At 38.0% G+C, this 24,766-nt stretch overlaps 1 protein-coding gene and 1 long non-coding RNA gene across 4 annotated transcripts; one reads left to right on the top strand and one right to left on the bottom strand.

The window, feature by feature from the left end:
- The first annotated feature begins 8,477 nt into the window (after positions 1 to 8,477).
- Positions 8,478 to 9,892, top strand: LOC129731542 (lipopolysaccharide-induced tumor necrosis factor-alpha factor homolog). 2 transcript variants are annotated; one of them, XM_055691627.1, is made up of 3 exons: positions 8,504 to 8,562; positions 8,648 to 8,758; positions 8,859 to 9,892. In XM_055691627.1, exons 1-3 carry the CDS (start codon positions 8,559 to 8,561, stop codon positions 9,107 to 9,109), a joined length of 366 nt encoding a protein of 121 aa, XP_055547602.1. In that variant the 5' UTR covers positions 8,504 to 8,558; the 3' UTR covers positions 9,110 to 9,892. The 2 variants fall into 2 exon arrangements, with proteins under 2 accessions (XP_055547604.1, XP_055547602.1); XM_055691629.1 differs by lacking the exon at positions 8,648 to 8,758 and having other exon boundaries at positions 8,478 to 8,562.
- A 12,218-nt stretch (positions 9,893 to 22,110) lies between these two features.
- LOC129731545 (uncharacterized) lies at positions 22,111 to 23,700 on the bottom strand. 2 transcript variants are annotated; one of them, XR_008729036.1, is made up of 5 exons: positions 23,587 to 23,700; positions 22,911 to 23,515; positions 22,789 to 22,841; positions 22,579 to 22,719; positions 22,111 to 22,505 (listed from the first exon to the last, which is right to left on the bottom strand). It is a non-coding gene; the product is annotated as an uncharacterized LOC129731545 (long non-coding RNA). The 2 variants fall into 2 exon arrangements; XR_008729035.1 differs by having other exon boundaries at positions 22,579 to 22,841.
- Between the last annotated feature and the right edge of the window lie 1,066 nt (positions 23,701 to 24,766).

Raw genomic sequence — 24,766 nt, forward strand, 5'->3', positions numbered from 1 at the left:
ATATAGGGACAGTGGTACATCATGATTTCGGGGAAGCCGCAAATTCCGCGAAATCCAGCATCAGCCACGAAATTAACAAAAATCCTCGAAATGCCGCGAAAACCAGCAACACGGACAAATCTAAAGATTAATAGGCACATCGATGGCAACGGGAGGCCTATTCCTATGCAACCAATAAGATGGAATAGTACTACTGCTCTCTAACAACGAGATTTTGTCAGCCTGGGTTGAATTGTTTTCGGACGGTCCGGTTACTACAGCGGTTCTCATTCTTTTTTGGTCCGCGTACCCCTTGGCGATATTTTCCAAATCATTTGTACCTTCCGGCTTGAAATGTTCCGCAGAGTGGGAGAGGGTAGTGGTAGATTATGTTGTGATAATCTAGTTTATGTTTTAAAATGGACTATGGTTTGTTTGATTACTGCAGTCATGTTTTAAGAGCAAGTTTGAACAACAAATGAAGTATTATAAAGAAAAATTGTTATGTCCGCCATTACTAATTTTTCTTGCGCGTATCCTTCGAAGACTTTCCGTATCCCTAAGGGTACGCGAACCCCAGGTTGAGAACCGCTGGGTTACTAGATCCTCTTCGAGCAAAGGTTTTGGCGATTGGAGACCTGCATGATAGAATTCCAGTGTTTTGGTGAGTGAGATTGGTATTATAGTTTTGATAAGTATTCGAAACGCGGCCGGCTTCTTGAACTTTTCCGGTTGGCAAATAAATATCTATAGATTCTCGGAAACTCGGTAGATGCGGAGTGAAGCGTGAGTCAGAATAACTAGAATAATACATGCCTGCCGACACCAAAATATGATTGAAGACAATTAGAAACAGTAGTCCGTACTGTGAAAGAAATAAAGAAATCATGCGGTTAAATTATCGTATATTAAATTGAATAAAACAGTTTTTTTTATTGTTTTTACCCAAAAAAAAGAACTTCATTACGTTTCCTAAAGGAAAGGCTGCGGCGGATTTTGAATGTTTTTTATTTTACCACCCGCGAATTTTCAACTTTTTTGCCGCGAATTACCACTGTGAAATCGTGAAGTCTCAGTAAACTTAGATTTCGGGCAAACGAACAGTTTTGAGGCGCTCAAAAAGCAGCAACCGAAACACCCGATAGGATTCATGAAAGTGAATCGATTAGTTGATATTTTCATCATTTTAGTCAGTACCAAAATCATCAGTATTAGACTTCTAGCTAAGACAAGCAATAACAAGACACACAGCTCCCTGCAAGTGACTGGAAACAAGGTCGAAACGCCCTCAACGCGTCCAAGAAGCATCAACTGTGTCTGTGTGCGTATTATCGGTCTGACACGTTTGACAAGACATTTCTGTATTCAACATTAATGTTTCAACATTAATTCAACATTAATGTTTCTGGGAGTCATTCGGGGGGCCGCAAGGTATATGAGAAGATGTGACACATGTGTATCTTGTTATCTCGTCTTTGCTTCTAGCCTTCAGATAGTAGCCTTCTGAAAAACACTACCAATACCAGTATAAATCATCAAAACCAGCCTTCAAAAAAGTACAACCTTTTTCCTACTGGCGTTTCAAATGAAATACTCTACAACTATCCAAGTTGGCTGTTATGAAGCTGTGCGAAGCATATGAACAACAGAGAAGTTCATAAACACACTAACACTGTGCCACGCCTGCTTATTTGATATTAACCGAAAGCGTTTCCATACAGCAATCATTGTTAACTGTTATGAACAGCCATCTGTTAAATTTATATCGATTGAAGTGTTGCTGATTGCAGATTCTTGAATATGAATAAAGCTGAACCTAGGTTTTTTTTGTTGTTTTATGTCTGAAGGGCAAGGTTTAGCGCCTTCAACAGCAAGGTTTAACAAGCGGCAATATGAGACAATACCGATATTCCTTAGGTGGTAAAGAGCAGGGTAGTGTACGGTAATAACTAGAGATGCTCAGAGAGAGAGAGAGAGATAAGCGATGAAAAAATCGCTAATTTTGCAACTGGGTTGCACTTTTCAGAAGTGCTATTTCCCTTCTCGAGCGCTATGTTGACTAACTCTTTCATTCGACTCGTATAACTGATGGTAACGGTAGAAGTCTTGGGGGATAATGAAGTGCATCACAAAAACCGTGAAGGTGTTCAATTTTTTGTTTATGTTTAATTTTATATACTTTCACCATAATTGATCATTATTTTGTTGCCCATACAAAAGGTTTGTGATCCACCGGGTCAAAATCACTGTGATAAAGCAATTTTGGAGCATTCCATTCATTGTTTAGCAATAAAACATAAAAAACCTAAATTAATCCACCTAGCGGTCAGACCCAGCCTTTCTCATTCGAACTTATTATTTGTAAAAATAGATTTAGATGAACGCTTCAATCCAATAAATGTGTATTCACTTTTTGGGTTCTAAAATAATGATGTTGTAATAAAAGTATAAAATATGAAATTTGACGTAATGTAAATGCTCAAGAAATAGCGAAATAAAAGAAATGACTTTTAATTTCGAACAATTCAATCACGAGCGATACCGGGAACATTCAAATGGTACGATACCACATTTAAACTATATTGTGGCCACATATATTGATCAAAGCAGGTGTAGTTTTAAGTAGCCTTTGAATTTCTTTTCTTTCCATAACTTTTGAAGCACATATCAAATTGTTATGAAGTTTGTTATTTGTAAGTTTAAGAGATGACTTGTTCGCATGACACTAGTTATGTTCAAATAAGTCGTGTAACCTTTGAGATAGTAGAATTTCGTTGTTTTATCAACAATTTAATGCATAACGGTTGCTTAGTTCGATTATAATCAAATGAATTGGGAACGTATAGGGCAGCCAAACTTTGAAACCACGTGTTAAATCATAATTCATCAGTTAACCCTTAACTAGCCCGTTCATCTGATAATACTATTGATCAAATCGGTTGTGTACTTTCTGAGATAATGAAGTTTCGTGATTTTCACAATTCGGTACATTACAGACGAAGTTACAGTTCGATTACAGTAAAATTCAATAGGGTGTTATGAGTCAGCTAGACCTTTCATTTGACACTAATTTCGTGAAAATCGGTTCAGCCATCTCTGAGAAAAGTGAGTGCGTTTATGTATTCTTCGGAATGTGTTGCTTTTTATAGCTAGATTTCACATTTTTAAACATAACAGGCAAAGTAATATTCCGATTGCAAAAAAATCAATAGGGTCTTATGGGGTAACTAGACCTTTCATATGACACTGATTTTGTGGAAATAGCTCCATCTCTGAGAAACATGAGTGAAATTAAACAGTATTCAGAAGACGTTTTTGTCATAACTTTCGAACCACATGTTGAATCTATATAAAATTCAAAAGTTAAGGGTTATTAAAATAGCCCGTTCATTTGATACCAATTTTATTGAAATCGGTTGTGTGGTTTCTGAGATATAGATGTTTCGTGATTTTTACATTTTTAAACATAACCTCTAAAATAAAAATCAAATTACAATGAAATTTAATAGGGTCTTATGGGGCAACTAGAACTTTCATTTGCATATAATTTCATTAAAATCGGTCCAGCCATCTCTGAGAAAATTTAATGAAAATAAAAATCTGCACATACACACACACACACACACACATACATACAGAACTGAGTCGAGTGATATATGACATTCGGCCCTTTGGAGCACTTTCATATCTTCGGTTTTGCAAGTTATTGCTATACCTTTCTAGGAGTAAGGCAAAAAGTTTAAAAAAATATTAATTAGGAGTAATGGAAATCGGTCCAGCCATCTCTGAGAAACATGAGTGAGATTAAACACTCTCCAGAACACGATTCTTTAAATAACTTCTGAACCACACGTTCAATCTTCGTGAAACTCAAAAGTTGAGGGTTTTTTAAGTAGCTCGTTCATTTGAAACCAATTTTGTTCAAATCGGTTGAGTAGTTTCTGAGATAATGATGTTTTGTGATTTTCACATTTTTAAACATAACCTCTAAACTAAAAATCCGATTGCAATGAAATTCAATAGGGTCTTATGGGGCAACTAGACCTCTCATATGCAATTAATTCCATGAAGATCGGTCCAGCCATCTCTGAGAAAATCGAGTGAGATTGGGAGGGCGTTACATACACACACACTTACACACACACATACAGAAAATGCTCAGCTCGTCAAACTAAGTCGATTGATATATGTACGAGATTCGACCCTTTGGAGCACTTTTATACCTTTTGTTATTCCAGTGATTGCTATACCTTTCTAGGAGAAAGGCAAAACATGCATTATACAATAAAATGCCAAGAGAAATTTGATATGACCGATATATGAAAATAAGTCATATAGTAACTATTATCAATTTTTGGGATTATTTTTTAGTTTGAATTGTTGATAAATTTATGTGCAGCAATTTCCTGCAAATACGAATTCAAGTCCATTTTTTTTCTTGGTTCGCTTCTTCGAGGATCTATCCGGAAAATTTTCAGTATCGCAAAAACTTTCATCAGAATCCAGGGAATCGTTCCAAGGATCTCCAAAGGTGATGCTCGAACCTCAAACGGATTTTGATCATCTTGATATTTGTTGTCGGATGAACCAACGGCAGTCCCGGTTTCAGTTCCTTTATCCGACTCCTCACCGGATGAACTTTCATCGGTTCCGTACATCATGACATTTTCCAACGCCGACATTTTTAAATTGTTCTCACGGACATACACTTCTCGATTACCGGTCACCAGCAGTATAAGCATTGAAAATAAGACGAATTTCGTTTTTAGATTTTATTACATCTCTATGCAGCCGAGTCCTGAAAAACCTAATTCTACGATTATTTTAATTTTTAAAATGGTCTTTTATAATAATTTATAGTTTTGCTTTAATAATAATATCATCACCATAATCAGAACAAGAAAATCATTAAAACTAAACTCTTGTTTTTTATCAACGATAAGTTTGCCAAAATCGTAAAATCGAATATTTAATTTGATTTGGATTGGATAATCACAAAAATAAGAAAACAAATCAAAATATACAAAAATACCCGAAATAAATGTTTAAAAGAAAAATCGAAAAGTTTTCAATTAAAGATAAATATCGAAAAACAACTGATCATGATTAATCCAATGAGCCAATCGAAAAGGCTTTAATACCATTTGCTGTATACATCTGTATGAGCCGGTGAAAAAATGCGGAGTATTTTCATACCATCAGCCGTACACAAAGGTTTAAAATTCGATGTTTGCATTAGAAAAAAGCTTATCGTATAGAAAGTTTTCAAAGATATTCGACTTTGAAACTGTTTCTTAATTGTGGATGGACAACATACACACTCAAAATTAACTGCCGAGTCTCAATAATTTATTGCCGAGAACGGCAACATATCCATGAAATCTCGGTTGTGATAGCTCGGTAATATTTTATGCCTAAATTTCAGTTAACAACCGAAATCTACGAAAAAATGTGATAGGGTAATCGCTCCATTATTCATCTCAACAGCTTGATGCACCTATATGCATCTTATTTCTCTCATTTGTCCAATTTACCGTCAAATTTCTACAAATTTTTGAAAGTAAATCTATTTGCTTCTCGATTTTCTCAAGTGGCTGAAAGTTTAACGTTGAAAATATGGTTAAATTTGACGATAAATTGATCAAAAAGGCGTGATGAGATGAATGTAGGTACTGAGATGAATATAGGAGCAGTTACCCTAGCTGTTATTTTTTTTTATCTGAGCACTCAGTGGTGTCATTCTCAGTAATAAATTACCGAGACCCGGCATTAAATTTTAAGTGTGTAATAAAAAGTGGAAGAGGTTGTTTATAAGAAACGACCGCAAGGTTTACGTAGAATTACGACAGCCTGTCTAAGGGTAATAATTTTTTGCAATAGCTTTGGAAATACACTCGATTAGGGTTAATCATTTTAATGGTGTGAAGCGATATATTTTTCCGTATTTGTTTCGTATATTATTTTTACTTTAAAAATAAACGGAATCCGTTGGAAACTAGCTGAGTTCAGAACTTTTGAAAGTGGGCAATATTCGTGACGCTCTCGATGTTTTCGGTTTTACAATTTGTACCCCTATATATGTTGCCGTAAGACATAATTCTACGTCGAAAACGCACTAATCGATGTGCTCAAGTCGACTCTGTTGAAAGAAACATAAAAAATCGTATAATCAATTCATACATGTTTGATATTAGTTGTATTTACCAGACAATTGAACTGTGCAGTAACAGTTAATAATTTCAGCCTTGTTAAATGTTTAAAATAAACAAAGCAGAAAGAAATTTAATTTTCCGAAGGTATCGTCGGAATCCTTGGTCAAGTATATGAATATGAAGATTGTTTGAATTTCATGATGCTGTAAGAAGACGGAGTTTAACCAGAGAAAGGCCGGAATCCTCAATCGGCAAAGATGCCCCTTCTGTAAATTGTTATGAACCATGAGTATGATCGAGATGCTGTAAGAAGTGACTGGTTTGTAATGATGAAAACTTAGTAAATTTACATTTACGGATTTGTTTCGCATATACCGCTTGTGACGCACAGTGTTAATGAATCGTAATATACATCACACTGCTGCGCAATTGCAGCAGCATCAAACTGCAATCAAAGTTGCAATTTAGTAATAACCATTCATTATGCTCTTCCAAATATATTTAGCAGCCTTGAAAAAGACTGGTTGCTGCAGTTGCAAATTTCATTCAATTATCGCATAAAGGCTTCATGGTCTAGATAGCGCACGATATCCACTCTGACAAAGATTTTTTACCCACGTTGTGGTATGTGATAACTGAAAAAATTATTTCCAGTTATATCATTCTACTATGTTCGTAAAAAAGAGGATGGGCTACGCTGCTCACAGTTTGTCGGTATATAAGCGAAATTTGAGCGTAAAAGCGCATCATTTTAGCGTCCACTGTGTACCTGACCTCAAATGTATCATCATTGAGATGGCACCAGAGGCAAGCGACAAAGGAGCCAGGAAATTTGTCACAACAGGTCAAACCTCGTTGTAAGGAGAAACATTTTCGGTTGCTTCCCGGTTGGCGGATTACAACAAACGTTCTACTATTACACTTGCAGCAAAGTTCAGACCGCCGTACGTTTGCTGCTCCAAGTAAATTGTTACATTCCTCTTGTCAACCTATTGTTGCCTTATAAAGGCAACAATATAACATGTATCGTGTGTTGCACGGCTTGAAGGAAGAAGATGTTCCCGTTCTCGTATCGGATATAAGGGTCGCAATTATGCTGTGATGTCAAGCAACAACCGTCTTCTTCAAAACGTTACATATTTGTTAATGAAGTGTTATGAATTTTCTAAAATGGACTCAGCGCCGTGAGCAGAGCTTGCTGAACTTTTTTGTTTGAAATCGGATTTGTTTCGCATCTACCGCTTGTGATGCACAGTGTTAATGAATCGTAATATACATCACACTGCTGCGCAATTGCAGCAGCATCTAACTGCAATCAAAGTTGCAATTTAGTAATAACCATTCATTATGCTCTTCCAAATATATTTATTAGCCTTGAAAAAGACTGGTTGCTGCAGTTGCAAATTTCATTCAATTATCGCATAAATGCTTCATGGTCCAGATAGCGCGCGATATCCGCTCTGACAAAGATTTTTTTCGCACGATCAACTTAGGTATCAACGCACCCAGCGCGATCAGCCAGAAATTGAAACCCGGCTTTTCTTTCTTCTTCACGATCAGCAACCAACGTCCGTGTGGTATCGGCACAATCATGGAATGAATTATACATAAAACACGCGCATTCTTAGTCAACTAGGTATATTCTGTCGACCTTGTTAGGGAAGGAAGCATTGTGCGACCAATCAGAGGTCGACATTTGCGTTTCGAAAAGGCTTGACAATTTTCAATAGTACAATCGTTCGAACAATCAGATTACAACTTTCTGCATTCGGACGGGTGCTTAGTTGATTTTCCAATCGATTACTGCAAAAATGACGAAAATCGGTTGGAAACCGACTGAGCTTAAAACGGTTGAAAATGGACAATTTTTGTGACGCTCTCGATGTTTTTGGTTTTTGAAATTGGATCCCTGTAATGAAACTGGTCCCCTGTGTATGTTGCCGTAAGACGTAATTCTACGTCAAAAAATGTTTTGTTACTTGCATCAAACGAATCTTTTAAACAACAAAAAAACGTGACTTCCACCCATTTTACTAACGTACCCACGCACTTCATTGCAGCTAATACTTAACAAGCAATATTTCAAAGCTGCTCATACTAACATTGCACCACTAAAAATTCCCGCTAATCGATGACTTCCTCTTGAAGTACTCAATTTAGATTTTATGCCACTGACTCACGAAAATGATCGTTTTGCTGATATTGCTTATCGCAAATGAGCGAACCAGATAAACATTGCCTTGGCCAACCAACATGAAAATCCCCTGCCGATGCGATAAGGTCAGTATGATTCAATGTGGTTCTAAATCCCGTTGCCGATTTTCGATAAAATATTGGCGATAGGAATCCATGCTCAATAATTAGGCTCGTTTCAGTAACCGTTCCATAGCGCTAGGAGAAGGTGGTCGATCCAACAGTACATTAATAATGGGTAAGTTATTTCCTAGTTCTTTTCACTCAGAAATAAATCCTAACACATATTTCTTGTATCACCATCATCATTGCACGTGTGCCAGCTTCCGACAAAACTCATCCCCCTACGTACGATCAGATCCACCCACCGCAATCGAACCCCAACATACCTACCATTTATAGTAACGTAGAACAATTCAACCCCACCCCAGCCAGTAAGTAGGGAAGGTTCTTCGAGTAGTAGAGCCAATTCAAAAATACCTGTTACAACCTGGCACTAACTTCATCCTCATTGTTTCCACTTTTCGTTCACAGCAACCACGGTTATTGTAACGAATACTGCAGTTGGTCCTGATCCGACCACGGTGACGTGTCCATCGTGTCGAGCGACTGTTGTTACCCGGTTGGAGTACGAGACTACAACCAAAACCCACGTGTGCGCCGCCCTGTTGTGTCTTTTCATCTGTTGGCCCTGCGTTTGCATACCGTACTGCTCGACTTCGTGCCGAGACGCAAACCACTACTGCCCGAACTGCGGTTCGTTCATTGGCACCTATCGAAAGTAGAAAGCTTTCAAGCGCGCGAAAAGCTTCAACATAACCGGCAGTATCATCAGTTTCATTTGAGTGTGTAACAACAGCGAAAAGCTTCCGCCATGCCCAAATGGCAAGTGGATTTTTGTCGCTAGTGTATTATAGTGCATTAGATCATAGCTCTGCAGGCCGTACTATTTGAAAACTTGTTTACGATATCTACTAGTCGCCCGCTGATGCAACCACGATTTCTCCTTTCGAGTGGGTTACCGTCCGTCCGAAACCCGGCGGGAAAGAGGGGCACGGCAAGGTTGACGCGTTGGTGTAGTGGAAGTTTTTTTCAGTCAGTTGGCGGCCGTGAGCATAAATTAATTCTACGCTAGATTGTGTTTGATTGTGCTTTACTTGTTCATGTATAGTATCATTATAATAGGTGTACTGGATGCCTTGTGCTATTGTTGTTTACGCACTTTGCAAAGTAAACACTCTGCTCTGCATTATGGAATGATTTCTTTGCCTGCATTAGTTTTATTGCTGGAGAGTTAGATAGAATTCTAATCTGGCAGGCAGAGCGAGTAGGTATAACAAACAACAATAAGCGGGGAGCGTTTAACTTATTTATGCGGCGCAATAATTGTAGAAGAACGAAAAAAAAACCATTGAAGCGCAATACGATCACATTTAATCTGTTTTAACTTTTATTTGGAGCGTTTTTCTTTAACAACCCGTCATATAGTTTATGTGAAACAGAACGAACCATTTATTTAGCAATAATGTTTATATCTAATCAATTCCATCATTGTCATTTAGTGTGTAGATTTTGTTTTTTTTTTTTTAAATATATTTGTGAAAAAAAGGTGAGCCATGTTATTCCAGCCATTCTGGCGTCTTCAAATTGACAGGACGTTATCTCGAATCCAGAATACTTTGATGATAGGAGAATAATGCGATAGATATGAGTGTCTAGACACAAATCTTACCCACACACACGTATCAAATGCCTGCTCGAGATGTTTACATAAGCCTCACATCACTCACAACACTCAACCTTCGATTTCCAAAGGAAATTGAATTACTCTTCATGCTGCACAAGAAAAACACTTCATAGCTTTGGTGTATATTTCCATTTCTAAGAAGATCCGAAAAAATGAAAATGGTTTTGAGACACTATTCTTCAATAGAAAGAAGGTAAATAAAAAAGTAGGAGGTTGTATCCAAGACACGACTGCATAAATGACGTAGAACTACGTATACACTGTACTGATTTCAATCTGTCAATTGAAGTTTGCATCAACGGGTTGCTTTGGTGTATATTTCCATTTCTAAGAAGATCCGAAAAAATGAAAATGGGTTTGAGACACTATTCTTCAATAGAAAGAAGGTAATTAAAAAAGTATCCTAGACACGACCGCATAAATGACGTAGAACTACGTACACTATTAACAAATGCATTGAGTGTTTCATTACCCTAGTAACACAACTGTTTTTATCAAAATTTTATAGAGCTTTTTCTGGCTGTATTGAGCGCTATAAAACTTTGATAAAACCAATATTTTTACTTGGGTAATGAGTTATTATGTCTACTAATGAAGGATTGTGAATTTCGTGAACCGGATTCAGCAGTTATTTTTATTTCAACAAGGCTTGACAATTTTCAATAGTGCAATATTTCGTAGATTCAAACAACATTTTTCTGCATTTGGGCATATGCGTGTATAATTTTCCAATCGATTGCTGCAAGAATGAAGAAAATCGGTTGAAAACCCTATACCATTTGAAAAGGGACAAATTTCGTCCCAGTTTTTCAGTTTGCATCCCTGTGTGGTATGCTAAAGTATAACGTAGTTCTACGTCAAAAATATCACTCAACTTTCCGATGGTTGCGGATCGAATTTATTTCGTTAGAATTTATGATAGCATTTTATATCAAGCAGGCTTGTATGTTCGAACCCCGGCATGGAAGAAATTGTTATTGTCAATAAGATCGAAGAGCTAAGTCCAGAATTATCCTATTACAAAACTTTATTTCAATTGTAACTATGCACAAACTTTTTCATTGAGTGGCTTAAACTTTGGATTATGTCAATTAAGCCATTATCGGCAGACTCTATTCCACACGCATCCTAGAGAACCGATGCTATGATTTTGCTGGTGGAAGTACCTATCTTTGCCTTCTTTGGTTGTCAGTGTTTAAATATGATAGTCAAATATATACCATACGACGGAATGCACCCGCTCTAGGAAGCTTTTAGGAATTACTCCACAGCTTGGAGTTGAGAGACTTCCCAAAAATAATTAATGGTGGGATCGCGTGATAAATTACTAACGCTTTGTAGATTTTAAATCGGTGCGGTTCTCGCATAAACAACCAGCCAGATACTGTTTTGTTTTACCCCTTCAATTCGTTATGCTTAGCAGAAACTTAATGCATTAAACAAAACGAAAGCAATTTCTTTTATTATTTCATCTTCCCAACAATGAATTCAACCTTGAAACTGTTGCGAATCTCACCGGTAAACCACTCGCGGGCAATTTGGGAATTCACAGTGCAATTTCGACATCATTTATCGATGCATATAAAAATAAAGTTACTTGCACCGCACAGTTGATTGACATCATCATTGTCTAGGCGTGTCAGAAGCTCCCTCGTGTTTTTGCACATGTTAATTATGTTAGAATATTAGTGTACCTATTTCGCTTTCCAGTGTACTCGGCGCCCGTTCCTTCCCCCACTGTCGGTTGCTGTATAAAAAATTTAGAGTTTAAAGCACATTAAAACATTCATAAATTCAGTGCGGCCCTAACAAATTGTGATAACCATGGAAACGCCCAGTGCACTACATTTTACGCTCTGCTTTTCAACCGGAATATCCTGGGTATCGTGTTACTCTCTATGATTCAGCTTCTGCAGAACCGGGGGCTCCATCGGTTCACAGCGATAAGTTGGGTCATTGTCTGTCGAATTGAAAACCGAAACAACAGAGCTTAAAATTTAAATTAAAGGGGTACAGGGAAAGTAATTGTGGAAAATACATTTCAAATGCATTCCCTAACTTTATTTAGATTATTTCCATCAGAAATAGTATTGCAAGACTCAATATTTACAACCAGAACTGTTGGCCAAAGATAAATTCATTGGGACGACAGAAATAACTTAACATTAACAGTAATTAAGAATGTGTCTCTTGCAGCGCTTTTCGGTGGAATGTCGAGCAAAGTTAAATATCAATTTCGAGCTTCGTTACTTTTCACGGCGTTTCTTCCGCTCGGCGAAGGGAATGATGAGTCTCCGTTTCAACCACCTCACGATTGGGAGGAGCACCAGTTTAGTACCTAAAAACAGTAAATTTAAACGAAAAAAATAAAACAACGTCGTTCGTAACACGGAACATTTTATTATTTTCGTTTTGGATCAATAATTGAAAGTTTCCTCCGACAGGAAGCAGGACGACCCAAAGGGGGGAGGGGAGGGAGGTGGAGGAAACACATTAACCGTATGCTGCGCCGGCGCGCCGAGCCGTCCAACGTGTAACTTCCGTTCCACATCAGCCAAAACGACGAAGAACAGCTTCTACGTGTGGTGGTGTTGGTAGGATCGGAAAATCGATGTGAAATTGCGCAATCCTTGAGAGGTCCTTCCGCTCTAGAAACGTGCCCACCGAAAGCTTCCCGACGCTACCCACACATGGCTAGAACGTTCTATTTCTGTGTTTTTTTTTACCTTCTCCAAAGGAGCAGAAAAGCTTTCCGTTTTGCTTGCTGAGTCAACGATTTCTGTCCAGTTGACTCCTTATGTAACGTTTGAAATGTGTACACTGTTTCCGATATGGCTGTGTGCGAGCGATTGTCCTACTCGAAAATCGACCCAGAGTGACGGTTGAAGAAATAATCTGCCAGAGTTTCTTCCCCTTCCACCCACCCCGGGTTGACCTAGTTCCGAGAACCGCATCGCTGAGTATCATTCATGCGAGGTACGCGTATGGGAAGCGACAATTTGACGACGGTGGGAATTAATTTTCCCACAAATCTCGGATCGGACCATACGACGATGCTGCAAATGGAATGAAAGGCAGCACATTTGCTCGAATGAATTCGATTTTCTAACTGTGCAGATTATTTTGTACGAATATGTTTCCGTTTTGCGCCAGGTCGAAAATAATTTTGTCAAATGTATGAACCACTCCCCTTCGCCGTTATGACACAAATAATTGTACTGAATCCGTTCTTGTGCTCTGGTATCCTGGTTGGCATCGGTTGAAAGAAAAAAAATGGTGTTTTCAGAGCAATCGATTTTCATGCGAACGGGAGCACCGCTCAATTTTCCTCTGGCGCCGTGAAACAATTCCGGCCAGGACGTGTCGGTGCATAATTTATTTAGGACACTGAAATTGAATTGAACCGAAGGATACCGAAGCAGGTAGGTCTCTTTAGGCGCACTACAGTACTCTGACATTAGTATTCGTATTTCAATTGGAATCCATTTGGGTCTGGGCAGGAAAGCTCCGAATATTGGTGTTTCTTTACTTTTCGTTCATTCCGAAGCTAGTGTGGAATTTCTGTTTATTGAGTTGATTAGGTAAAGAATGAATGCTACAGCTGCAACGGAAAAGAATGTTCATTGTTCTGTTTCTCATACTTTGTACGTATGTTGCTCAAAAGTTGGGTGAAATTAGACGTCATACACAAATTTTGAAACGCTTGAAGTCTAGATTTCAGTCATATATCATTTTGGTGTTAAAAACAATAGTTGAGATCGGATAGGCAAGGCAGTTGATAGTTGAAAAGTTCGCAACTATGTAGAGCGTAACTGATGGAATATGATGATAATGTCAATGAATGAAATTTTTAAAAACAATGTCTTGAGATTAGAAGCTCTCAGGAGTTACAGGACTCATATTTATTGCTTACTCATAAATTGCAATCGATACTTCATCGCTTTTGAATTATTAGGAACATTCACTAACAATTCAAACGTAGGAGAAAAACTGTTCTTCACTCGACTCTTTAAAACTTGCTAAGTTTTCAAATTTATTAACCGTTATGTACTCAGCATCGTACCCGGGTGCCTTTTCAGACTTTATTTCTTAAAAAAAAAACAAGGATAACCTCAACTCAGCCAGCTGAAACTTATGGAATACTCCCAACTAGTGGAAATGAACCATTTTCCATCAGCAAACTGTTTATAGCAACAGGGGAATGCTTCGAATTTTTTTACCCCATAAACACTCGGCAGGGTATTCGGGTACCCACATAATGGAATGCTTTTTGCTTTTTCATTTCTTGGCCGATTCTCGATCTTGACCTGTCAAAAGATTGTAAAATCTGTCTACCTTAAGAATCCGGGACCGACATTAACCAGTGACCACATCTGGTTCCTGTAAATCTGGATCTTCGGGAGCATATTCTGGTGAGACAAATAAGTACAATTGTCAATAGAACCGACCAACATTGGTATCAACATTCATGAACTAAGAACTAGAACTAAGTCTTTGGAGAAGTCTTTGGTAAAATGAAAGTCTAAAACCGTAACATGTAAAACATTTTGTGAAATTTCAAGTGCAAGTTAGTTTTCAACGGATTCGCTTCGTTCTTGCAGCAATCGGTTGCAACATTAGCTACATGTCCACCGAAATGCGGAAAATTGTAATTCTATCAGAGCTGGAAACATAACAAAATACTATTCACAATGAATGTTCCCGGGACCGGGATGATATCCGTTAGCCAGAAGTCGTCACTTGACGCCATTTTAAATTCCAAAATAGCGACTTTCGGTTTCTGGAGAGCAGCCTAAAATGGCGGAATATCAACCGATCGAGAGACCGGAAATAAATTCCCGACACCATCTTGAGATTCCAGATGTGACCATCGGTTTCCGGAAACAGCCATAAATGACCTATTACCACGAAATATGGGGACCTGCGGAATAAGAATGTTGCCGAGTGGCCGGAAATAGACTTCAGATGTCATTTTGAAATTCAAAACGGAAAAATCCGGTTTCTGAAAAACATGCTAAAATTTTAGAATGCCACCCAATACGAATTAGACGCCCAACTATCAATTTTCGGGAAACAGCCAAAAATGGCCGAACATCAGTCAAAATGAGTATTTCCGGAAATAAAAGGTAGCCCAGTATCCGAAAGTCAACTTCAGATGCTATTTTGAGATCTAAATTTGACGCTTGGTTCCAGAAAAACAGCTTCATTACCGAATAACACCCAATATGGGTATTTTACACGGTGACCAAAAAGTCCGGTCACACTTTTTTGGGGTCGCCTGTAGCCTACACGTTGCATCTCGGTACCTAAATCGGTACCTAGAGACCGGAGGCACCGAGGACAAGGCACGATCTGGACGACCAAGGTCTGTGAGAACTCCAAGGCTGAAAAATATTATACGAGACCAGATTCGCCGGAATCCCGCCCAATCTGCACAGAAGCTGGCCAGGAACCTTAAAATGAACCGAGAATCAATCCGTCTGCTTCTGCGCAAGGATTTAAAACTTACACCGTACAAAAAACAGGTGGTTCATGGGGTTACCAAATCTACAAAGGACAAGAGGTACCAACGGTCGCGGGAGTTGCTCGGTTGGCGCGCAGATGACGAGATTATTTTTTCGGACGAGAAGCTGTTCGTTTTGGAGCAAACAGTCAATCGCCAAAATGATCGAGTTTGGAGTGTGAGCCTCCAGCATGTTCCTGCGGACAAGCTGAAAATAAGACGACAGTGATGGTTTGGGGAGCCATTTGGAAGAGAGGTAAACTGCCTCTTATTTCTATCGATAAAGGGGTCAAAATCAACGCAGCGTACTACCTGGGCACGGTTTTGAATAAAAATGTTCTGCCTCAAGCTGAACTATTGTTTGAAGACGATTACTACTGCTTCCAGCAAGATGGCGCCCCATCCCACACCGCAAAGGTTGTTAAGGCGTGGTGTGAGGAAAACTTGGCCGATTTCATTTCGAAGAATGAATGGCCTCCATCGTCTCCGGATCTAAATCCACTGGATTATTTCGTGTGGGGATACATGATGTCGAAGCTGAAACAAATAACAAATTTAGAGCAATTCAAGCGAGTTATCATGAAAATCTGGGACGAGATGCCGATGGAGCACGTGCGCGCCGCTTGCGACGACTTTCCGAGACGTCTGAAGCTGGTTCGATCAGAGAAAGGTGGTGTAATTCCGAGATATCGTCTGTGTAGTATCTTTATGAGTTACTGAATAAAGCTATGAAAGCCAGATTCAGATTTTCTACTTAATCTTTGAAATATTGAGATTTTCCTGTGTGACCGGACTTTTTTGTCACCCTGTAAGTTTTCGAAATCAAGCTAGAAATTCAAGTAGCATTGTCGACTATCCACATAATAAGCACATCACAGGCTATATTGCGTTGCTTCGACATCGGTCGCGCGTCATGCTTTGAACTAATGTGTAGTTTCGTACTGGGTTTAACTACATAGTGTGCAACACTTTCTTCTGTGTATAGACCATCGCACTCTGACGTCACGCACCTGAGTTTGGCAGCTACTGGTTACTTTGTTTACTTTCGAGTGATGCAGTTTTGTTCTCAATTATATCAGATCATTTCAATTGTGACCATAATGTTCTTTGAATGTTGTGTGAGAGGTGCCAGTACACTAAGAATATTTATAAATTGAACAACATTTCCACTACGCACATGATTGCTCCACCAGAAAAGAGCGCAAAGTTCAAAATGTAAACAAAGCTACTACTTACTGTCAGAAAAGTGAGGTTAACCCTCTAGTGACCAAGTTAATTTCTAGACAGGCTTCGGTAAAATCACTATGAACCAATATAAACACTTTTTAAGTATTTATTGCAGCTTTTCAGAACTTTGATTGATGCCCGCCAAATGACGTGTAGTGATAGTCAACTCGACCGAATCCCGTACGGTAAATCATTCAAGGAGCCCCAGACCTAGGAAATCAAAGACGACTGACCTCGTGAAGGCAAGGAAGGTGAGGAATTAGGGTACAAACGTCTTCGGTAGTGGTTTCAATCGTCAGGTTTTCTGCAGCATTCTTAAGCAGGTATTAGACGAAGCGAATATTTGCTATTTTTGGTACGATTTTTATTTGCACAAAATAAAATCCGTACCAAAAATAGCAAATATTTGCTTCGTGTAATACCTGCTTAATGCAAAAGCCTACCGAAGAAAATCACTGCTGAAGACTTTCGATACCCTACTTCAATCGAAGGTGGTGAGGTACTTTTTCACGGAGAGCCACGACAAATCCATGATTTATAACATGATTGTTTGGTTCTATAAAGGAGAGCCGACTGAGCCAAACTGACCAAGAACAAGATTTGCATCAATCTTTGCACTAGGAAGTTGCCCAAGAAATCTGACACGATTGCCAGAATCGTAAAGGCGGAGGGAGTGAAACGTTACAGAAGAAAACTCGGATTGAAATACACAAAGAAGCAGCTGCAGAAAAACCCTAAGGAAGTGTCGATAGCTGCGCCGTACGTAGAAAGATAGCAAATCTACTATAGGGGTCTTCACATCGAGCTCGTATATGAATACCCAGTCGTAAACTGTGTATCTTCCATTACTCGTCAATGGAGGTGAGTATTTTTACGGCTGGGTATTTGTTTACGAGCTCGACATGAAGACCCATTATATAAAAATGGAATTTCGTAACGCTTGATCTTATTGATATTATTCCCTCCGTCTTTGTGGTGTACAGTAATCATTATCATTTAAAATCGTTCTATATCAGTAAAATAAGCGGTGACATAAAGGTTTTTTAACCCGAAAATGTTCGCTGATGTTCAGGAAAGACATTTGGAGAAAAATAATTAGTATCTGATTACTGAAACTTGAGATATTATTCACAAAACTACGTAAAACATGCAAAAGTGTAACTTTTTATACGGAATTCACCTCTAAATCAAAATTCGAAGCGATGATATGAGATTCTTTTTCACAATGTTTGTATTACTAAAATTTGGGATATTATTCACGAAACTACGAGAAAAAAGCAAAATTATGACTTTTTAAGATGAATTTGCGTCTAAATCAAAATTCAAAGCAATGACATGTGATTCTTTATTCATTAAAATATTTGTAATGTTAAGGAAAGACATTCGAGAAAAAACTTAGTATCGGATTACTAAAACTTGAGATATTATTCACAAAACTACGTAAAACATGCAAAATTGTGACTTTTTGTGCAAAATTTACCTCTAAACCAAAATTAAAAGCGATGACATGAGATCCTTTTTTCATTAAAATGTTTGTGAATGTTCAGGAAAGACATTCGAGGGAAAATAATTAATAGCTAATTACTAAAACTTGAAATATTATTCACGAAACTACGTAAGACATGCAAAATTATGACTTTTTATACTCAATTCGTGTCCAAATCAAAACTCAAAGAGATGACATGTGATTTTTTTTTTTCATTAAAAAGTTCGTTGATGTTCAAGAAAAACATTCGAGTAAAAAAACAGGTATTTGATTACAAAAACTCGAGATAATAATCACAAAACTACGTGAAAAATGCAAAACCAAGATTTTTCGGGTTAATTTGTCTCTAAATCATAATTCAAAGCGATGACATGCGATTTTTTTCAATGAAGTGTTCGTTCATGTTCAGGAATGACATTTGAGAAGAATTGATAGGTATCTGATTACTGAAAATGTAGATATTATTCACAAAACTAAGTAAAACGTGCAAAATCATGAATATTTAGCTCAATTTGTACGCAAATCAAAATTCAAAGCTATGATATGTGATTGTTTTCCAATAAAATGTTAGTTAATGTTTAGGAAAGACATTTAAGAAAAAATAACACGTACCTTATTGCTAAAAGTTGACATATTACTCAAAAAACTTCGCATGTTCGAACCATTTTTGAAGATGATTTGCTGCATACAAAGAAACTCCTTAAAATACTTTCTTTGATTTTTTTAAAAGCATATAATACATGCAAAGCTTTGACTTTTTAAGCATAAGCTCAAATCGCATCTAAATCAAAATTCAAAACGATGACATGTGATTTTTCTTTCAATAAAATGTTCGTTGTTTCTTTAACATTTCCAAATATTTTTTTGCAGAAAAATTCATGTTTTGAATCAGTGCGAGTCGAGCATAAAAAATTTACATTTCTGATGTATTCGTAGATTCGTGAATAGTAACACATTACGGGATTCGATTTACTTTTTCACCTTTACCCAAACTAGATCTTGGAACATTTAGCTGGAGGAAAGGTCCCATTTCATTGGTTTGAATATAGATTAAGAGGCGACTTAAGCATTGGAAGTCATTTTTTATTTTCTACATAGTTTTGTGGATTAAAGAACAATTGTTAGTTATCAGAAAACCTTTACTTCTTCTCAGACGTGTTCCGTTGACACCAACAAACATTTTCGTTTTGAAAATAATCACAAGCACATCTTTAAATTTCATAATAGAGGAGAAATAAGCATGAATGGTCATGCTCAATTCTTCTTACTTACTTTAATTTCCTAAAAAGAGGTTTTACTGTAAACCATTGTCAAATAGCCCGAATATCACACAGTATAGATATATTCGAAACTGGGATGACTCCACACAACATTTTCCAAAACGGCGGCTTCCGGCTTCAGAAAAATAACCTGAAGTGGTATTTGGCCAACCATTTCAATAATTCCGAAAGTGGAACTCCATACGTCGTTTGGAAATCCGATATGGCGACTTCCAGTTTATGTGTGTTCTGTTCTCAAAATATTGAAGTAGTGATGAAAGTGATGATGAACGTATAAGATGTGGAATATTTTTTAAGTAAGTTGTGCTAAAACAGTAATGAATTATAAAAAATGATTCTTAAATTTAAAACCTTTGATCCCGAGCATCGCCGGGAACGTTCAACAAGTAAGAAAATACGTAAAGAAGAAAACTACTCAAACGTACCACGTATTTGGCCCGTTCTGATTCACTTAGGGCGATAGTCTCTAAAGAAACCCCGAAGAAAGGTTGGAGAGGGACAGATAGAGCCATTATTAAATTCAAAATAAAACAGCCAGTAGAATCCTAGATTTCCGAAGTAACCCGAAGAAGTTGGCGGCACATTATGTATTTCTGTAAGTCGAACGGAATCACCTTCCCTTATTTCAGGACTAACAATGCTCGTTCATTTCGTCGTAGTCCGCCAAGCATTTCGAAAGAGTCCGGCAGGCACCAAAATTCATAGGAATGGTTGAATAGCCATAATCTTTCATTTTTTTCTGTTTGAGCTTTTGGAGTGCATTAAATCAGAAGATAGAATTATTAGTTTCCCTTAAGCTCGACTAGAAATTTGAGAAGTAAATATTGAAAATATTACTAGTCCGTACAGATACGTATTCCGATTGCGACATACAATCTACATCAGTGCTTATGTGGACTGGTAAACAGCAAAAGCGTCTAGTTTCCATAAATTTTTAACGGGGCGGAGCAGGTGAATGTTATCCGAAGTTGGTGGATGTTCCTCGTTAAAAATATGTTCAACCACTTTTGATTTGAAGAGGTGTGGTGAAGCATTTTTTGAAACTTTACTTGCTTTTGTGCCTTCTGCGAAATGTTCTATGAGAGGTAAAGTTTCCATGCAGTGGATTATATGATGAAAAGATGCTATTTCATGCTGGAAGGAATGGTTTGAAGTGTCAGGTATTACTCGTTTTGTATTCGTGGGTATTCGATAAATTTCAAATTCCAAGTCCGTAGATTTTCTGACTACAACGAAGTCCAAGAAAAGGAGTTCTTTTGGAGTGCACTTTTTTTCAGTTTGTCGACCAGTGTTATTTAAGTTCCCATAGAACATGCGACAAACATGCTTGGAGCACCAGCATATATCTAATGAAGACTGTAACATATTTTTTTTAATGTTTGTTGGCTTAAGCTATCCAGTCGAGATGAGAGACTTTAAGAACGCTTAAATAAAATAAGGCACTAGACATTGAGCAACAGTTTTCAACCTAATTTTGATTTTGATTTGATTAAGATTTCAGCTTAATCCGTGTTTCTTACATACATAAATCTTTCACGTTAGCTGATAAATCTTTTGTATTAATTTGACGATTACGGGACGTTCTCTGAAACATAATATAATTTTGTATACGGTTTTAAAATTCCCACTCACGAATTTCGGTAATTCAAATATTCTGTACCTAAATGAATTAATGAGAATTCAACACAATCAATTCTTTCAGCGCACCCAACGCAAACGGGGAATATTTTATTACTTTTGGGCAATTTTTTATTGCTTTTTGTGTCTTATGACTGCGCATTATACACAAAAAGTAATAAAAATTATGACGGCCACACGCTTGTATGTGTTTCTGCAGGAGAACATACAGCCAAGCACCGAAATGCATGTGTTGGCAAGACTTCACTCGCTGCATTTGTATTGATGCAACGATCTGGCTCATTTTTGTCTCCCTTCATCCACACACAATCAGAATCTCAACCGTCAACCTCAAATGTCCAATTAGAAACACTTTCGTTTCGTCCCCCAGTATTTACTTGAAATGGAAATATGTAATACTGTCTGACCAGAGTTGCCGAAGTTGCGAATATTGTTCTGGATGGGCACGAAAGTATATTCAAACAGGTCCAAATGAGTTTCCATGAACCAATGATTATGTGCTGTAAATAGCTTGCAAGAAAGCGAATGTTTTTATTTTTCTCTAACGCAGTTTACAGATCGTGATGTCATTTTAAAGCGCATTTCAAGTCTTTGAAATCATCAACGTTTGCATACTCTATGACGGGGAAAATGTTGCTTGGCAGCTCTTGTCATATTTTTTCGCTGCTCCGTATGCATACAACGAGCGAACTAATACACGCCCACCGGATGAATTGGAGATTGAAGAAACTTGTAACATGTGCAACTTATGCGACAGGTGTGTGATTTTTTTTGACTTGAGGTGGAGAGGGAGCATTTTTCGACAGAAAAAACGTTGCATGTGGTTGAAACGACCATTATTAGATAGCCGTAATCTCATAACACGTGCTAAATATATGACAGTATGTGTTGTTACTTGACTGGAGAAGAATTTTATTGCTTTTTAAGTAATGGATTTGTTACCTAAATGGTAATTTTGCGCTATTGCTTCTAAAGTAATAAGGAAAGTTTTGCGTGCGGTAACAAAACCGTAATGTCAGTTCATACAATCATACAGCACATGTTGTTACATAAAACAGATCCATCTGCAGTGAATCGCATCATAATGGCTTTATTTCCTGCTTGCTGATTTATTTATGCTTTCCGTGTAAAGTTCGGTACCGTGCACCTGGTCTGCTCAAGATACGATGCTACCTTTACGCAAAGAACCGTGCGTTGGTAGACCCTCTCTCCTCGAGTGCTGAGTTCAATGCTGGAAATGGACCGGAATGCGATTACCCAGAAATAAATGCACGAAGTGCCGACCAATCCGGGACGAAAGCTGAGGGTAGCCGACAAATGAGAATTATTATCATAACATTTCTTCTGGTTGCTGGGTGTATAAGTGTGCTCACGTTTATTTTTTTTTCTCCGAACCACTATCGTATGATGGGTGGCGAAATATAAACAACGGCTCTGAAATGTGTAACGGTATGCTTGGAGCGCACCCGCACTTATTATAGAACATGGTACAATCGTTTAAGCAGAGGATGTATCTATGTTTTGAATGAAAAAAAAAGTTGATTGAAAAAAAATCCAGTAGAGCTCAGCAGCTGATTATTTACAACTTCCGGATGATTTATACTTTTGTGTGTAATCCAACCATCACTGAATTCCACTAGAAAAAAATCGCAAAATGAAGACCATTTAAACGACCTGACCTCGCATCATACTAAGCTAGAAGTACCTGTCTAAATAGAGAAAAAAATATGTTGGTATGGTTGGTATACCATAGGTTCACTAGCACTGCTATATGAGGAAAGGACTTCATTCCACTAGGGAAATCGCTAAGTGGAGATCCTGACTGACAATCATCGTAGAGCAGCGAAGGACACAGTCAAAAGCAGTGATGTTGTTTGTTACCAGAGCCGCGAACGATATCGTAGCGCAAGGACAATACCGCGCTATAGTCAACCCTTGAACACGTTCCTTCTACTTCTAATTAGACTGTGGTGCTGGCCGCACGGTGTGTCCTAGGTTCTGTTCGCGCGATACGATCCTCGAACGGCCGGCCGGCGCAAAGATAACTGCTTGTTCCCAGAACAAAAAATAAAACCTCGCGTGATGATGACTGCCGCATGGACACGACATGGTTGTTCAATTTGCAGATTGTGTCAAGAGGGTGAGAATCGTGATGCTAGGCCTTTTGGTCGACATGACATGAAAGAAACTTTTGACGTACCCGCAAGTGGATGCGGTCAGCTGGATCGAAATGAAGGGCTGTTAAACGATTGTTTCATGCTGATTGAATCAACCCGTGAAACAAGTTCAAACAAAGCTTCTCGATCTGATCTGTAAAATCAAATGTTGTAATAGCTGCTAAGAATATCAAAATATGTACTGTCTCAAAGGTAGGTACCTACTTTTCTGTTGGTCAGCAAAACGCCAACTCACTGCAAAACAAACCTTCAACTTTCTATTAATGGTCAGCAAAAAAATTAAACGGGAATTTCCCTCCAACAGTCAGTCAGTCGCTGACATTGTCCATTCCATCGGGCCATCCGGTATCCGGGTTTGTCATGTTATCATAATATGCTTCACGCCTGCGCATCGTCAGCGTAATCAAATCCACGCTATGCGAAAGTATGCTGCTGTTGGCAGGCGTCATATTGTTCTGGCACGTTGTTGCTACACAGGTTCTGCCCGCCCTGCTGAAGGTGGAATATGCTGCCTGCCATCAGTTACGTAGCCGGATTCAATCGCACATTTGCGATGGGCTGCAGCTACTGATTGCCGCCCCACGTGTGAGGCGTGATTTGCATGTGTGAGGTTTCCTTCGCACTTGGGTGTGAAGAGCATCGAGGGAAGATACATGAAATTAGTATATCTATTCATGGCTGGCCAACGGATGCACAATAATTGATTGTCTTATATTGCAGTTGGCTGTTGTGAACGCTAGTAATATTTAGTAACAATTGGAAAAATAGTTCTGATGCATACACGTACAGAAGGTATCTTGAAATGTCTTTAACTAACATGAATGAAGAAGAAATTGAAAGCTGGTAAAACTAAGTTGATGAAATATTAATAATCAATCGAAAGAAATTTTTGCTGAAAATTTTATTTCGGTACTCAGTTCTACTATCTCCAGCCTTGGTAGGAAGAACCATCATGCAAGAAATGAAAGAAATTAATGCTCAATTTTGGATGACTTTTTGTTTTGGCCTCTGGAACGCTGAGCTGAATTTTAGATCATTTGCTATATTTCATTCCCATTTCAGTATCATTTTCGATTTCGTCCTTCCCTGGCCTATAAAAGCGCAACGAAATAAGAATAAACTTTTTTGAAAAAATAAAAACATTTTTATATTTCTATCACGATTTCTCCTAGTTTATGCTTCCAAATTGTTTGTTTTCAAAAATACATTTGATGTGCTACATCTTTTAACTTTAACAGGTTATATTAATAGAATCATTAGAATTGAAGTTATAAATTTTTGAAACAAATCTCATTTCTCAATACTTCTAACGAAAAAATGTCAACATTCTTGATTCAAACATAATAATATGTTCCCTAAGGTGGCAGCGAAAAGGGTCATGTCA

Source organism: Wyeomyia smithii, chromosome 3, assembly GCF_029784165.1.
Source record: "Wyeomyia smithii strain HCP4-BCI-WySm-NY-G18 chromosome 3, ASM2978416v1, whole genome shotgun sequence".
Taxonomy (NCBI): domain Eukaryota; kingdom Metazoa; phylum Arthropoda; class Insecta; order Diptera; family Culicidae; genus Wyeomyia; species Wyeomyia smithii.